At 36.7% G+C, this 17,939-nt stretch overlaps 1 protein-coding gene across 1 annotated transcript; it reads right to left on the reverse strand.

The window, feature by feature from the left end:
* Nucleotides 1-13,576: 13,576 nt before the first annotated feature.
* LOC123250217 (olfactory receptor 9K2-like) lies at nt 13,577-14,542 on the reverse strand. The gene has a single exon (XM_044679233.1). The coding sequence runs from the start codon at nt 14,516-14,518 to the stop codon at nt 13,577-13,579; it is 942 nt and encodes a 313-aa protein (XP_044535168.1). The 5' UTR covers nt 14,519-14,542.
* Between the last annotated feature and the right edge of the window lie 3,397 nt (nt 14,543-17,939).

Genomic DNA, 17,939 nt, shown 5'->3' on the forward strand with positions numbered 1-17,939 from the left:
AGGAACGAAGGAACGAAGGAACGAAGGAACGAAGGAACGAAGGAACGAAGGAAGGCAGTCAACAAACATTTATTAAGTGTCTACTATGTGCCATGTACTAGTGAATAGAGGGGGGAAATTTAGGGTACATAAAAGCAAATAACACAAATAAACAATAACTATAAATATCTCTTTTTAATATAAAGAACTATAACACACAGTCCAAAAGACTTCAAAAGACCTAGGAGAGTCTTTCTGCATATAGTGCTGTCCAGCATGCTCACTGTTGTTAAGGCTCAAAAAATGTGTTATAAAATAATAGAATTTAAGCATTTATTCAAAGCTTATGAACTTCACTTTCCTCATCTGTAAAATAAAAATGATAAATTCATATTTACACTCCCTAACTCATAGGGTAGTAATGAATGTAAAATGAGAATGTACATATAAAACATGTTTTATATCATAAAAAAAATTAGGACTGGGACCTGTGATTTCCTTAACATAAAGAAAATCTGCATAAAGAAACATTCTCTTCCAAGGCAGATGTGTACTTTCTGTTCAAATAATTTTTCTAGAGAGTTGCCGAGAATGCCAGTTGTTGCTCAAGACAAGATGTGTCAGAGATAGGATTTGAACTGCTCTTATTCACTCTAAGCCCTACTTTCCGAATATGGGGCATAATACAATAAATAAGAAGGATAAAAATTTAGGGTTAGGGCTAGAGAACTAGACACAGAGTACTGAGGAATATCTACCTTAAGGGAGGGAGGGATGAAGATAAGAGCCAGCAAAGACAGAAAAGGCACAGTTCAAAGGGCAGGAGAAGAACAAGAAGAGTGTGATATCTTTGAAACCTAAGGAGAGAGGGTTACCCAGAAGCTGGTGGTAATCAAACCTCCCAAACATTTAAGACATGAATGTGGAGGAAGAGCAGGACCAAAACAAAAAGGTTATTACATTTGGTAATTAGGAGTGCACTGGTGACTTTTAAGAGAGCAATTTCAGTGGGCTGGTAAAGACAGAAGTCAGATTTTTCAAAGGTCTATGGAGAGAATGTGTGGCAAATGATTGGCAAATAAAGGTAGAAGTGAGATGAGGGAGTCATTGTTTGATTAGCATAGACTCTAAGAGATGGCTCTTAAAAAATAAAAAAGTAAAAGCACTGGGCATACCTGAATACATGGGTGTGCTGGAGTCTAAGAACAGTTTGCTAATTTTTTTTGCATTTACTCCTCAGAAATCAGCAAATGCTACATATCATGGCTTGATAGATTGTTGATTGTCTAGATCTAAGAAAGAGATGGAAAAAATGTTAATAATACAGATTATATATAATACTTTATCCAATTGTTTTCAGTGAGTCAGTTGTTAACATTCATTAGCACACTCCTTCCTGAGCATGTATGTAGACAAATATGAAGGAGGCTTAGAAGGAAAAAGATATTGAAGTAGATGAGAGAGATGATTGATGAAACAAAATCATCAATCTTTGATGCATGAGTCCTATTCTGACCCAAGCAAGACAATGAACCATGTGATTTTTCATATCCCCAGATCAAAGGAAAGATTTAGCTTTTAGAAAAGAGAGTACTTAATCCATTTTCTAGTGACTAAAAACAGCAAATGTCTAATGATTTTTCTTGACCGTCAATCAACTGAGTGAAAAAGACAATAACATTTTTTATGTTCTTACCTAAAAATGTTTCTTTTTCTCTCTTTTGGTCACTTTTGAAACTCCAGAAATCCATTATTTTTTGGTGTTGATTCTTTAGAGAGAGGTAATAGTACAAGGAATTTACAGACAAATTTAACCACATCAAGTAGTCATTGATAACAAATATAGTCCTAAGAAATTCCCAATTACATAGTCATAATCTTAGTTTGAGATCCTTCCCATCTATGCATGTTTTTATAATATCTATGCATGTTTATCATAATATCATTCTGAACATCAATTCTTTTGAAAAAAAATCTGTAAGCATGCATTGCTTTCCAGTGCCCAAGTGTAGCCTAAGAGTCCAAATTTAGAGAATGTTAGAATCTTTAAAGAGAGTTTAAGAATCACTTAGTCCCATTTTTTTTTATTTAACAGATAGAACCCAGAAACTAAGACCCAGAAAATATGCATTGATATGTCCTAGGAACTCATTGGTGAAGGTTTTAGAAATTGAGTGCCCAAACTGCACTCTCAAGCCATCTGTGAGCCCCCTGCAACACACCAAAGAGTAGGGAGAGAAAGTGTTCACATTGGGTGGCTGGGTGGAGGGCCTAGGTGGGGCATGCAAAAAAAAGTCTTTAGGTGCTGGGAAGATGGGGAGTGGAGCATCCCCCTCCAACATACCCAGGCACAGGTGTCACATCTTTGCCAACATGGCCCTGGGACATTCAGTCAGTAAGTGAGCTTTCCAACATCCAAATCCAGATTTTCAGTCTTTTGATCCTACTTCCCAAAGTTATGATAGGATAACAACAATAATAATACCTACTTTGCAAGATTGTTGTGAGGATCAAAGGGCTAGTACAAACCTTCAAGCACTATATTAATGTCTAATTAGTACAAGGACTCAAAGTAGCTTCTGAACCATCAATGAAAAATGGCAAAGAATGTTAAAACTTGAAACAATGGATCATTAAATCCAACCTCCTTGTCATTCCAGCCTTATGAACAATTTTCTAGAACTAATGTTAGGACAGCTATCAAAAACTAGAAGCAATACTCATGGAATTAAGTAAAATAATGGAAGAAAAATCCCCTTCCTCCTTTCTGGGTAGTTTTAGATGCAGTTATTAGAATGAGAAGGCTCTACAGATAATAGAAATTAACAAGGACAAAGGACTCAAGTCATCTGTGAATGGTTTTAAAATTCCAGGATGATCTGCAAAGATTGCAGCAACATAAAATTGTGGTAGCTTTAATTGTCTTATATCTGATGTAACCTCTGCAGAAGGTTACATCTCTCTAAGAGAAGGTCCCCTGAGAGGAGAATAGGTCAATTATGAAAACGTAACAAAAAGAAGGCTCTAGGGCCATGACCCACAAGGAATCAAGCTAAAGATTTTTTAAGTGGTAGAAAAGCACAAATTCTAGGAGAAATCCAATCAACACAAAATACCTCAATGAAGATGATTATTCCCTTGTTGTGTCACTATATCAGTTTTCCTTTCGGCAAAAGGTGCCAGGTAATTCTTAACTCCCTCTATCTCAACAAACATATTATTAGGCTAATGAATAAAGTGTTATCCAAATAAATGATCATAATGATACAGTAAATATCAATTTTTTCAGAATTCAAATAATTAAAATGCTTATGTATAATGAGGCTAATGTATTTCTAAAGGAAAAGTTAAAACTAATAATGCAAGCTATAGATCAGGAATTTCACAATATACCCAACTTGAAACTAATGGCAAACCTAATACATCAAGAATAGCTATCTAGGAATGGAGCTACTCACCTAGGAGGAGACTTACCATCAAACCACTGAAGAGTCATTTTGAGAGAATGTCGGACACATTTGAGAAAACAAAGATACATACTCCATATAATCAGAGATTCAAAGAGACATTCACTGGAGGTTGGAAATAGCTTCCAAAAGTGTGATTTATGACATCAGAGAAGTGAGGTGACTGAACTCAGAAGAAAGCTAGCTCTGGTGATCAAGATTTGAACTTTGTGAGAACTCCAGGAGAAACCTCCATTTGAGAAAGTGCCCAGGCAATCTAAGTTCATTTGACATATATATATATACATACACACACACACACACACACACACACACACACACATATGGGTGTTTGTGTATATATGTATTTCAGAGACATGATATGAAGATTTTTCCATAGATAAGTTTCCTTTATTATCCTAGCTGCATTGGTTTTGTTTATACAAAAGCTGTTACATTTTATATAGTTGAAATTTTCTACTTTTCTTTTATTATCCTCTCTAATTCCCCATTTGCTTAAAAACTATCTTCCTAGTCTGAATGCAGATCAAAGCATACTATTTTTCACTTTATTTTATTTGTGCTTTTATTTTGGGATTTTGATATATGAGTATTCTCTCACAATAATGACCAATATGGAAATGTGTTTTGCAGGATGAAATACATATAACCTAGATCAATTTGTTTACAACCTCAGGGAGGGTAGAAAAAGGGAAGAAGAGGGGGATATAAATTTGGATTTTAAAATTTTGGAAAACATCTTAAAACTGTTATTACATGTAATTGGGAAAGTAAAATACTAAATAAAGAAAGAATTATCTTCTTAAGGGACAGTTAGGAAGCACAGTGGACATTATTTTTTGATTTATAGATGGATATATCAGCATAGCAATTGGGACTTTAATACTTCTTTCCTCTTGAATTAATTGACACTTTCCAAAAACCATTTGGCTTTCTTGAATAGTTATTAATAATTCCAGATAGATAGAAATATTTCCAGATAACATAGTTTCTCCTAATATTTTAAATTATAACTAGTAAGTCTATCAGTAAAAAAATATTATTCTTGAGAAACTACCATAGGTTTTTACTGTTTTTCATAATATAGGAATACATTAGCAATATAAGATATTGTCTTTACCATTTTGGAGCTTTTAATCTATTTGGGAAGACATGAAGTTCTGCCACTGGGAACAAGATAATTCATCTCAACCAAGAAAAAGACCTAGGTCTAACCCAAAGTGATTCTAGGGATAGTCATGGTGGAGATTTCCAGCTCCTCTCAAATCTTCCCAGAGTCTCTTCCTTAAGCAACCTGATGTGTTTGACTTCTTTCATCTTTCCTCTTAAAGACAAAAGTACAAAAGTGACTCAACACTTGAAGAGTCCCCAGAAAGTCTAAAGACTTTCTCTCACTCTCTCCAAATTCACCCTTCCCCTCACACAGGACAGGTCATTCGCCTCCATCAGTTTAAAGAGAGTCCCATTAAGTATCTTCTCTGTTCCAGGAAATATGCTAAGCACTGGGAATGCAAAGATGAAAGAGATAAGAGCCTGCAACAAGGTGATAGCAGAATAAGAGAAAAGAAGTGAGTTTATTTGAAAGATCTTGAAAAGGTGAAATCAATATACTTTGGCAATAGATTAGATATGGGGGCTGGAGGTGGAAAGATACCAAGGAGGTAAAGATGACACCTAGGTTGCAAACCTAAGGACCTGGTAGGATAGTGGTGTCCTTGACACTAACAGAAATGTTTGAAAGGGGAGGAGGATTTGGAGGGAAAGATAATGAGTTTTCTTTGAACATCCAATTCTAGAGATGATTAATATTACTAGAACTGTGTCTTACTTATCTCAGGAATTTAGGGAACATTTATGAAGTGGTCAAAGACAGTCTGGTACTGGGAAAAGCTATAGATTCCATATTAGTAGTTAATTTTACTTCTTTAGTAATGAATAAAGAAACCATATAAGTCCTATACCATAATTGTGTTTCCACTTTGCCTTGTGATCAAGGTTCATTAAGACAGATCAACAGGAAAAGGAATCACCCTAGCATAGAGTCTTGAGCTAAGAGTCTCATAGTCTAAATTCCCACTGACCTTAGCCTCTACATTAATGAAGAAAGCAACTTATGCACACAAAGTAGTACAGTAAGGGAATAGAAGTCACCAGCTTTCTGGAAACATGGTATTTCCCTCATGACAATCCTGGAGTTCTTGTGGAACATGACCAAATGAACATGAGACTTCTCAATGTCTAAAATTTATATTATGGATAAGGTCTAACTAGGGGTAACAGTGCCCCGAGGCAGGTAAGTGAATGACAGAATATCAAATAATAAAACAACATATAATTGAGTGATAATGATGCAACACAGACAATCTTTATCATGAATGTTAGAGGAGGTAATGGAGTAGATAGCATTCAAGAGAGAAAAAAGACAAAATGAAGACAAAAAATTAAGAAGGTGTATGTAGGGTGATTGATATACAAATCTAAGAAAGGTTAGAAGTTTTAAAAAAAGCATAGCAGGTGTTATAACAAAAGGAGCGTAGGGAGATATAGATATACAGTGATGTGATGTATCTATGTATTCTCCCTAGTTGCATATGATAGAGGAACACCAACCCCAATCACTTTTGATAGTTGTTTTGATTTCCCCTTTTCTCTAACAGTTGTCCAGGGAGGACCCTGAAGGGTTAGGTGGATGAGTAACCCCTTCAGGTCCAACCTGGGGTTGGGTAAATTAATATAGGGCTTTTAATTTGCCTTGGATCATGTTTGATATCTGACTGCATTGACTCCCTCCCCAAGGGTTGTGATATAAAGACCACTCAGGAAGGTACTTGTTAAACAATCTTTATCTATAATCTATAATCATGGAAATGATAAACAGGATAAGGAATGGGGATTGGCGACCCTGTCAATCTAATATCTATAACGATTTGACAATCAGGACTGGAGGCTATTGATTTAGTAGAAGCTGGAGCTTTATTCTCCACTACACCTCTGGCCCAGCCTGGCCACAGCCAAGCCAGAGAATAGAACTGCTGTTGATGCAGCTGTTTTGGTGACCTTATTCTCTCAGCTTTCTTACTATCAGTGTTTGGTGATGTACTAGGTCTCACAGTCTTCAGGAAATATTCAGATTCTTCCTACCCTCTTCTTCATAGACCTCCCAGCCTCCCTTCACCACCCAGAGACGTAGAGACTTAAAGAGCTAGAAAGATCCAGAGACCTAAAGACCTAAAGAGCCCAACAGCAAAAGACCAAAGACCAAAGACCCCTTTTAAGTGGCTGTCAGGGTTGTTTATAGTGCCAGGCCAACTGACGTTTGCCCCTGGCTCACGGCATCTGGGAACATTCCATGCCTTCCAACTGCCTCACTTGTCATTCAAGGTGGCATCCATCATTTCTCAGGATGTAAACATAACACAGGGTGGCTCAGAGCATGGATAGAGTGTGAGACCTAGGAATGGGAAGTCCTGGGTTTGAATTGGACTTTAGACATTTCCTAGCTGTGAAACCCTAGGCAAGTAACTTAAACCCAATTGAGTAGCTCTTACCATTCTTCTGCCTTGGCACCAGTATTTAATATCAGTCCTAACACAGAAGTTAAGATTTTTTTTAAGTGCATAGCAACAAGTAAGTTATGGTGGATAAAATAGGTTCATGTTATAAAATTCTTAAAAGCCAAGCAAAAAAGTTTAATCAAATTCAGTGTGACCATAAATAAAGTGACATTAAAAGTCACTGAGTGGAGGAGTGACATGCTGAAAATGTTGTTAACAGATTATTCTGCCTGTCCCCAGGCAAAAAGGGAGAGAAGAAATGGTCCTTTTTCCACACTAAAGTCAGTGCTTTGAGTGAGCAAGTCTTTTGTTCTTTTGGACTTTCTGAAACAGAGCAAGAGTATCCCAGGCTTGAAATTTTTGAGATGCAGATTCTTTTGGCTGCATAGCCAATGGAATGTCTAATCTCAATGTCCAATCTCACTGCATGATAGAGAATCACAGAAGGTATTCTCCCAGAAGCAGGTTCCTGCTACTTCCCAAATGAGTATCTCCAGCTTAGGTGATTTGGGCATACACAAATCATTTGACTTAGTTCCTTATATATTTGGGAAATTAAATTTTGTCAGACAATTTTGTTATAAAAATGTTCTCCCAGTTTGTTGCTTTCATTCTAATTTTGGTTGCATTGGTTTTGTTTGTATAAAACCTTTTTAATTTGATGTGATAAAAGTCATTCATTTTACATTTTGCAATGTTTTCTATCTCTTGCTTGGTCTTAAATTCCTTCCTTTCCCATGTATCTGAGAGATATATTATTCTATATTCATCTAATTTATTTATGATTTCACTCTTTATATTTAAGTCATTTACCCATTTTGAATTTATCTTGGTATAGGGTGTAAGGTGTTGATATAAACCTAATTTTCCCATACTGTTTTCCAACTTTCCCAGCAGTTTTTGTCAAATAGTGAGTTCTTGTCCAAAAATCTGGGGTCTTTGGGTTTATGGAACACTAGCTTGCTGAAGTCATTTGCCCCTAGACTATTCCACTGACCCCACTGTCTCTTAGCCAGTACCATATTGTTTTGATGACCAGTGCTTTATAGTACAGTTTAAGATCTGGTACTGCTAGGCCCCCAACATTCACATTATTTTTTTCATTATTTCCCTTGATATTCTTGATCTTTTGTTCTTCCCAATGAACTTTGATATAATTTTTTCTAATTCTATAAAAAAGTTTTTTGGTAGTATGATAGATATGACACTGAATAAGTAGATTAATTTGGGTAGGATTGTCATTTTATTATATTAGCTTATCTATGACATATTTTTAAAATACCATAAAACAATAATCATAAAAAATATCTGGTAAAGGACTTAAAAAAATCAAGGTGTAGCAATGGAACAGAAGAAAAAATATATAGTCAGAGTCACATTAATACATGAAATTAATGTGTTTATATAACTTTTACATGAAGTATCTATTAAGAAGTCACTGGTGTTTCTGAACAGTTCTGTAAACGGTAGCTGCACAGCTCTTGCAGGGTGAATACTCATTCAGTGTATTTGTTGTGAGAGAGAGATGGACAAAAATGTGAGTAGGAAAAAAGTAGTCTTAAGAGCCCTGAATGTGTTTATAGTTGAATAAACATAAAAGACATTGAAGATGCAAAAGAGACTGTGGAGGGGGCAGTTAGGTGGCTCTGTGGATTGAGAACCAGGCCTAGAGATGGGAAATCTTGGGTTCAAATCTGGCCTCAGACACTTCCTAGTTGTATGACCCTGGGCAAGTCACTTAACCCCCATTGCCTAGTCCTTACCACATAGTATTGGTTCTAAGACAGAAGTTAAGGGTTTAAAAGAGAGAGAGAGAGAGAGAGCAAGAGAGAGAGAGAGAGAGAGAGAGAGAGAGAGAGAGAGAGAGAGAGAGAGAGAGAGAGAGAGAGAGAGAATGTGTACAAATGATTTATCAAACTTCTATTAGAGGACTACATGTTTAAGAAGTTGAGAGCTCAGTATCAGCCAGCATTAAAGTAAGATAATCTGCTAATAGTGAACAGTTGAAATGATGTGAATTGGTGATTTCTGCTAATTTTTTTTCTTTTTTCTGTCTCCAGTAAAAATTTTAAATAACCACTCTCCATATTTACATAGTCAAATCTCTTGTTCTAGTCCCTTGCTGATTCCTTAGATATTTTGCATTTCTCCCTAGTCAACCCATCTATGATAACCTTGTTTTAAAGTAAATTTTTATGGATGACATAAATAGGGAAGACATAGGAGCTATATAGAGAGATTAATCTATTGATTCAAGTTCTGGGGAAATTATGTGAATTATGTGCCTGACTTTAAAAATATTGCATTTCAACTGCAGGAAACCAATAATATTGCCAAGAAAGTGGGAAGATAAAACAAGAGGGACATACTAAGTTGGAGTCCCTTGTCTTTTACACAAGATAGGCAAAAAGTAACTTATGCTATAGTGAGGGAAACACTTCCAAACATATGTGTATTTAGTAGTCTTTATTAATTATGTATAGCCTTTAAGAACCTACTCTATACAGAGCACCTTTCTTGGCTGTTGTCCACAGCAGTCAATCAGATCTAATTCCTGCCTCGAAAGGGCTCACATTCTAACAAGCAATCTGAAATATCTTTTTTTAAAATGAGAATTATTACCAGGAAATCATCAACCATGGTCTACAGTAAGAAAAAAGAAAATCATCCCAAAGGAGCAATGCCAGAGTCCCCCTAGGGGCTCTTCCCACCCCCACCATGAAGCTCTCCCCAAAAATAGATATATTCTCTCCTTCTAGTCACCAGAGGTATAACAATAAACCAAATTCTCTTAGCTATAGAACTGTGAAATGTTTGAGAATGGAGAATTGGAATGGAACATTAAAAGATTGTTTTTTTTTTCTTCACTTGCACATCCTAGATGAAACAAAAAAAAAAATCTTTCTTGCCTACTTACCTGCACAGCAGCTTCATTAGCAAATGAAGGCACTAAATAGAGGGCACATTGGCAATGATGAACTTCAGTTTAAAGGCCAATGGGACACTGTGGTTCTCAGAGAGAAACCATGGCACATGTCAGCAAAGGGCATGAAGTACCAAGGCTAAGAATTCATGACTTGACCAGGACTTATACCCTTCCATAGACATTTTAGGTGATAAAAAACATAAACTGTTTTGAATTTATGTCAAGGAAGGATTTAAACCAAGGAAACTGCCTGGTATATCAAGGTCACCCAAAAGAGAAGGAAGGAAAAATTAGTCCACACCACATTACTAGCAAAAAACCTCACAAAAGTGGTATTGAATGTCTTTAGTGATATGCATAATCATGAGACAAGGTCGAGAACAGAGGTGTTGAAGTAATGTATGGCTCACAAAATTCCTCAGGGCCACAGGAATATATTAAAATGTAATTCGTAAATGTTTAACAAAATAAATAAAATTACGACACAACATCGACAATGTTAATTTGGGGGTTTCTAAGCCATATGTGACCTCAGGGATCAGTTTGTATTTGAGTTTGACAGTACTTGTCTAGAGTTTTAAATTTCTTCTTCTGAACACTTTGGTAAAAATATAGATAACTAGATTGAATGGCTTAGGTGGCATTTTGCCTGGAGTCAGGGGTATAGATTGAATAACTTTCCAGTGATCTTTCCAACAGTAGGCATGCCCAATGTTGGGTTCTTCATGAAACCGTACTTTAGAATACTGTAATCAGTTCTTGCCATTAGGCAGGTAGTAAGTAATATTTAACAGGTAGTTAAAAGGACCTTCAGCAGTCAGGTTTAGAAGTCAAGTCTAGTTTTGTCTTGACTCTTATCAGCTATTGTTTGTCATCCAGTGAATCCAAGACCAATTAAGGGGTCACAATGTTCTCTGAGTCCCTTAGGTAGCCAGTAGCGTTAAGTAGTCTTGACTTGTAAATTTCACAAAGAAGACCAAGAGTTTCGCAAAGTAGTGACATAGATATTGGCATGTGTGTATATATACATATATGAAGATATACATATATGTGTGTATTGCATGATATGTATACACAGCCTGGTTTCCATTCCCATCTACTTCTTTGTCATCTCTTTAATTGATAGACTGAAAACAGAGACCAGGGAGAATAATTGCTCTTCAGAGAATGTGAGAAAGAAAACTGAATTTCTTGGATTAGATGGCTTGATTTCTCTCTTTCTCCATCTCTGAAGAGGCATGAAAAATTCTTGCTATTTCTTAATAATAATAAATGGCATTTATACATAGCTATGACATTTGCAAATGTCTTTGTACATGTTATTTTGTTTGATATTCACTTCTTTGTGTGATAAGTGCTATTAATGCCCCCATTTTACAGATAAGAAAATAGAAACTTAAGTGGATTGTCCAAGGTCAAATAACCAGGAAGTATCCAATACTGAATTTAATCCAGATCTTTTGCTTCCAAGTCCAGCACTCTGTAATCTATGCCATGTTGCCCCATCTTCAAGGACAACTCTTCAGAGCTAGAATTTTGTATCTTTTAAAGAAGTCAAGTTTTTGCAGGCTATTTTATTTGGGTGAAAACTGTAAAATTCTAATTGGAAAATAATCCAAATTTGTGGTTTATGTATGCCATACTATACATAAGCATAGTTGACTATATTTTACAATGTGAGTTTTCATCAAGAAATTTGATATCATCAAGACAGCCACAGTCAATCGTTATTGACCTAAAGAGAGATATTCAGTATAGAAAATGTCCAACCTCAGATTGACTTTCCCTGACACTTAATGGCTTGCTGTTTGCTGCTTCCCTCTGTCAGCACATGTGACTGTGAACTCATTCTGATATTTAGCCTAAAACTTGATTGGAAAAGTAAATTTAAAAAAAAAATTAAGCTTTTCTTTAACTCTGATCTCTGACAAGCTTTTGTCCCATCTCTTCCCTATCCTTCCCTGAGATATATATTAAACAAGTTGGCTATACTTATCTCTATTTAGTCAAAACATTCACCTTCCCTTGAAACCTGCCTAGCTTCTAACATGTATACTTATGTACATGCACATGTATATACGTTATTGTTGTTAAGTTGTTTCAGTCACGTCCAACTCTTCTTGACTTGATTTAAGGTTTTCTTGGCAAAAATACTGGAGTGGTGTGCCATTTCCTTTTCTAAATCATTTTACAGATGAGGAAACTTAGGCAAACTGATTAAATGACCTGCCTAAGGTCACACACCTAGCAAGAATCTAAGGCCAAATTCAAACTCAGGAAACCTAAGCACTACACCATCAACTGCCTGTATGTGTATGTCTATACACATATATACATGTATATGTATATGAATATATACATATCTGATATGGATATATGTGTATATGATATCCCAAATGGATTTCAAGTCAGACATATTCTAATGAGTTTGTCAAATTAAAAGATAAATTTCCAGATTGAAAAGGGTCTTTTTCCTTGATATTCATATCTACTATGTGAATTCTAGGCTTTCCTCTGTCTGTTTCAATCTATTAATAGAGATATCTGATTATTTGCCTAACTCCAAGGAGCAATTCTGATTTCTAGAAAAGTACTGCATAGAGAAGGGGTGAGTTGAAGAGTGTCTTTCAGAAACCATTGAATATTGCCATTCAATTAGTACCTTTCTCTGGGAGCTGCTGAGGGATCAGAGATTGTTAGCTTCTTTTGTTATCCATCTCTATGATGATCCAGCTTTTGCTGGATCACCCTTTTTTCTTTCACTTCTATCTCACCCCTTTCACTTTTTCCACACACCTGACTTGAAATGCTTTTCACTTTTAAAGAATAACCCCAACACATTATTTTTAATAAGTTGTAATGCCTTGTATCTATACTACCCACCTTTTCTAGAAACAAACTCCCAAAGTGTCACTCTTCTAAAATATAGTCCCAGTTTACCAAATTCTGAAGGCACCCAGGTACCACAGGAAAGGAAATCCTCTAGCATCAGTTGCTGCCTTAAGTGTACTACAGTTTGCAGTGAATGCTTTTTACAATGTGCCTCCGAGGTCCAGCATGTTCAACAATGTTACTATCCTGGAGAAGGAATTGGTGGGACATGTAAATAATATGGATCCAGTAGGGGGGGAAATCATGAAAGATGAGAGATACCACAAAAAAAAAATGTATCTTATTCAAGGGGAGAAGAGCAATGGGTAGTACTGGTATAATTCAAAGAAAGCCAATCTTGGTGGCAGGAAGATGTCTCACATATGCTAGCTGTATGATCCTGGGTAAGTCACTTAACTTCTGTTTGCCTCAGATTCCTCATCTGTCAAATGGGAATAATAATAGCACCTACCTCCCAGGGTTGTTGTGAGGATCAAAGGAAACAATAATTGTAAGTGCTTAGCATACAGTAAGCACGATGTAGATGTTTACTATTATTATTATCATGTAACCTCTGAATACTCCATTCTATTCTATATAAGTTGCAGAGAAGGGACCAACATATACAGATTGAGAAAGGTTCCTTAGCTGCTAGTCCCTTATATTAATGAAATGAGAGATCTGACTTCAATTTTACCCACAGGAGTACAAAATCGACAAGAAGAAATCAACTGGAAAAATGAACAAGAAGAAACCAACTGGAAAAAAAAAGAAAGGATTTAGAATAAGGCTTTTTTCTTCCCCAGAATTCTTTGCAGAGCTGCTTTGACATCCTTATTTCTGAGAGAGTAAATCAGAGGATTCAACATAGGGGTAACAAGAGTGTAACATACAGAGGCTATTTTGCGTAATTCAGGGTTGTCTGGAGGGATGACGTACACGAAAAAGACAGTCCCATAAAGCAAACTCACAACCCCCAGGTGAGAACTACAAGTGGAGAAAGCTCTCTTTCGGCCTTCGGTAGAGCGGATTTTCAAAACGGTAGACACGATGTAAGTGTAGGACACCAAAATGACTACGATTGTGGGAAAAATAATGACTCCAGCCAAAGTTAGTGATATTATCTTATGGAAAAAAACATCAGAACATGAGATTTTTTCCATTGGGTGGGAGTCACAGTAGAAGTCATCGATGACCCGGGAGGCGCAGAAAGACATGGAGAAGGTCATGCTTACTTGGAGAATGGCGGTGACCCAGCCACAAAGATAAGAACCCAGCACGAGCTGGGTGCAGAAGCGTCTTGACATACGGAGAGCATAGAGCAGAGGAGAACAGATGGCTATGAAGCGGTCATAAGCCATAGCTGACAAGACGAAACCCTCCGTCACCATAAAGAGGGCAAAGAGGAAGAGCTGGATCACACAACCCGTGAAGGAGATGGTATTTCTCATGGATAAGATATTAGCCATAGCCTTGAGCGCTATAGCAGAGGAGCAGGAGAGATCAATGAAGGACAGGTTGCCTAGGAAGAAATACATTGGTGTGTTCAACCGGGGATCAGTCAGGATGAGAGTGATCATACCACCATTTCCCAGAAAGACCATGCTATAGAGAAACAGAAAAAGCAGGAAGAGGAGGGTGTGGAGCTCTGGGCGAATCCGAAATCCTATAAGAATGAAGTCGGTAACCTCTGAGTGGTTGTCTGTTCCCCTGTCGCCCATGGCAGAGACCTGCTGAGGGGCATAAGGCAAGGTCAGAATTCAAGTCAGTAAGTATTCGTTAAATGCCTACTATATGCCAGGCACCATGCAAAGCTCTGGGGATAATCAGGAAGGCAAAAACAGTCTTGCTTTCCAGGAGCTCAAAATCTTTCAGCTTTGATTCTACTGCTACCAATGATAACTTATATAAATGATATCTCTCTACAGCTCTTCACTTAATCTCCAGCAGACTGTCTAGGTTTTATTATTCTCTTGTAAATGGCCATTTCTTAGTAATCTGTTATTCTTTTTAAATTTTTTATTACATTTAGAACTAATATGGAATACTGATTTGTAGAAATGAGCAAATAAGACCATTTTCATTCTTGAACTATGTCAACTACTTTTTTAAATGACAAAGAAAACTTTTAATATGTCCTGTTGGAAAGCATGGAGGCTGTGTTTTTTTTCCTGCTAAATCTGCTTTGACTTCAACATCAATAAAAACATATCTAGTATTTACTATGTGTATGAGCTGCTAAGAAAGAAAGAGAACAAGCATTTATTAATTGCCAACTATATGCCAGACATTGTGCTAAGCATTCTGCTGGGAAATAAGTGCTATATTATCCTCCCTGTTTTGTAGCTGAGGAAACCGAGACAGACAGAGATTGCCCAGGGTCACACAGCATAAGTTTCTGAGGTTAGACTTGAACACAGATCTGCCTGACTTCAGGTCCAGCATCTTATCCACTGTACAACCTAGCTGTGGGGAAAAGACTTGTCTAAGAGCAAGGAAGACCCGAGTTCAAGTCCTGATTCTGAGGTATACTACTCATATGACCCCAGGAAAGTCAACTAACCTCCCAGTGGTCTAGTCAACTTTATAAAATTTTAAATTGCAGAAAAAGTACTGGCCTGTACTGATGGAGTTCCTTCATTCAATATACTAATGAAATCACAGATCCATTTGTCATCCCCACCGCTAACTAGCCTTTCCTAAAGCACAAGTCTGATTAACTCACCTCCTCTCTACTCAACAAATTCTTTTTGTTGTTGCTTTCAGTCACATCTGACTCTTCATGACCCTTTTTGTTTTTAAATATTATTTATTTTAAAATGTTTTTCCATGGTTACACGATTTATGTTCTTTCCCTCCTCTCTTCCCTCCCCCCTCCTGCAGCTGACAAGCAATTCCACTGGGTTATACCTGTGTTATCACTTGATACCTATTTCCATATTATTTATTCACTATCCTTTGGGGAGTTTTTGGTTTTTTTTGGCAAAAATATTGGTGTGGCTTGCCCTTTCCTTCTCCAGCTCATTTTACAGGTGAGGAAACTGAGGCAAACAGAGTTAACTGATTTACCCAGGGTCACAGAGCTAGTGTCAACAAACTCTAGTGGCCCATTTCTCACTTGTAGAATTAACTAAAAATATTCTTTATTTGACAGTTGAACTTCACCATTCTTTCCCAGACTTGATATCCATTATTCTCCTTCCCTTACTCTAAGATCCAGCCAAACTGTTTTTTCTGTTGCTTAAACAGGATACTCTATTGCTTCCATGTCTTTTTTTACTCCTGTCCCCCATGCCTGGAATACACTCTTTTCTCCTTCTGCTTCCTACCTGAAACCTTTCCTGATTCCTCTCTAGCCACTATCTTTCCCCTAAAGCTACTTTGAATCTAATTTTAAAATCTATTTTATACCTGTCAATGGACACATTCCTTACGTGACTTCAGTTTTGTCTTTGTATCTCTATCACTGAACCCACTGCTTGACATTCAGTATGCACTTAATACATATCTTTTAATTGACTACTAAAGGTTTAGTTTCATATCTCTCTATGCTCGTGTTCTCAACATTGTTATTGTTAATATATTATCCCTCTGGGTAATCATGAAACCACTTCGTAAAAAAAAAAAAGTTGAAATTGGTTCAGAAAAAAAAGTTCCATGTAGGTATGCTTATTTTATAGATTTAATGTGATGTGAGTTACAATTCCTTTTTCCCCTTGTTATATTTTCTCCACAACACCATCAGCTTTCTGAGAGAGAGGCCTACTACAATTTGAGTTTCATCAAAGCAGAGAGGGGTCCATGATGCATAATACTCTTCAAAGAAAAAGTACTTTAAAATATTTTAAGTTGAATTGGATATGAGCTAACTTCATATTTGCATTTAAACATTAACCAAACTCTTGACCTAAAGGAATGAACCTCTCATTTCAGTCCATAACCAAGGAGAAACAGACATGTGGGTGTAGGGAACTCCAAGACCTTGAAATCACACTATACCTACTCCCCTTTATTTTAGGATTGGCTTGACTTTAGGAAATAATATGCTTTTAAGCAATATATATCTCTTTGTAAATCACATTTCTTTACCCCTAAGCTCACCCCAATTGAGAGTTAGGAGGAGCAGAGGTATTTGCAGGAAGAAACAGTCTTTTGGATAAATGAGGGCTAGAATAAAGAAATCCAGCATAAAGCTGTGAGAAATTCTCCTTTTCCCACTCCTCACTCATTCAGTAGTAAATAACAAGCAACAATGGAATTCAGGACTGAGGAATTTAGTGAATAAATGAATGTTGGCATCAATCATTCAAAATTGGAGCAGCCACTGAAGGAATATATTAAAGACTGTGACCTCTGAAAAAAGTTATTGCTTTTTGCTTCTGTTTTTAAAATAGCCTATAGATGAAGAGAGACAATACTGCTCTTCCAAATATGGGAAGGATCATGTCAGAAGGAATCTTCATCTCTATCAAAGGCTGAGTTAGATAATAGTCTTAATAGACATAGGAAAGATTGATAGCATGCAGAAGAAAGCACGTGAAATTTGAGCACTGAATGGAAGGAGAAGGACATTGGAATCAGATGTAGAAATGTCTGAGGCTTCATCTTCCTCACATGGGGAACAAACAGGTTGGACTTGATTTCTTAAGCCCCTTCCAAATCTAGATCTTGTGTACTGTGAACCCAACATCTTATTTTCTAGACCTGTTCTAAAAGTAAGAGAAGGGCTATTCTGCTTGAGATGAGCCAAATATGATACCAGCTAGTATAAGGGAATAGATCAATGATTGCTCAAGATCAATCTGAGTCTTGAATTTCTAAAATAAATAAGTTTAAGACCAAAGAAAAATATTAGCAGTTGAAAAAGGGATAACTTCAGGAAGTCTCTCAAAAAGGAGTTTTGCACACATTAGGCACCTAACAGATAGCCTTGGCTCTTAAAACAAATTCCACAGCATAACATTGAAGATGTTACACAATTTAACCCCTACCTATCTTTCTGATATCTCTCACAATGCTCTAATTTTCAGCCAAACTAGATTGCTAGCTAATCATGCTCCTGAGCTTCAATTTCCCACCTCTGTGCATTCCCACAAGCAATCTTCCATGCTTAGAATGTACTCACTCCACATATTAGCTTCT

Source organism: Gracilinanus agilis, chromosome 5 (genome assembly GCF_016433145.1).
Source record: "Gracilinanus agilis isolate LMUSP501 chromosome 5, AgileGrace, whole genome shotgun sequence".
Classification (NCBI taxonomy): domain Eukaryota; kingdom Metazoa; phylum Chordata; class Mammalia; order Didelphimorphia; family Didelphidae; genus Gracilinanus; species Gracilinanus agilis.

What these genes read in the sequence shown, in the direction of transcription:
- LOC123250217 (XM_044679233.1), bottom strand. Translation starts at nt 14,518, where the DNA reads ATGGGCGACAGGGGAACAGACAACCACTCAGAGGTTACCGACTTCATT.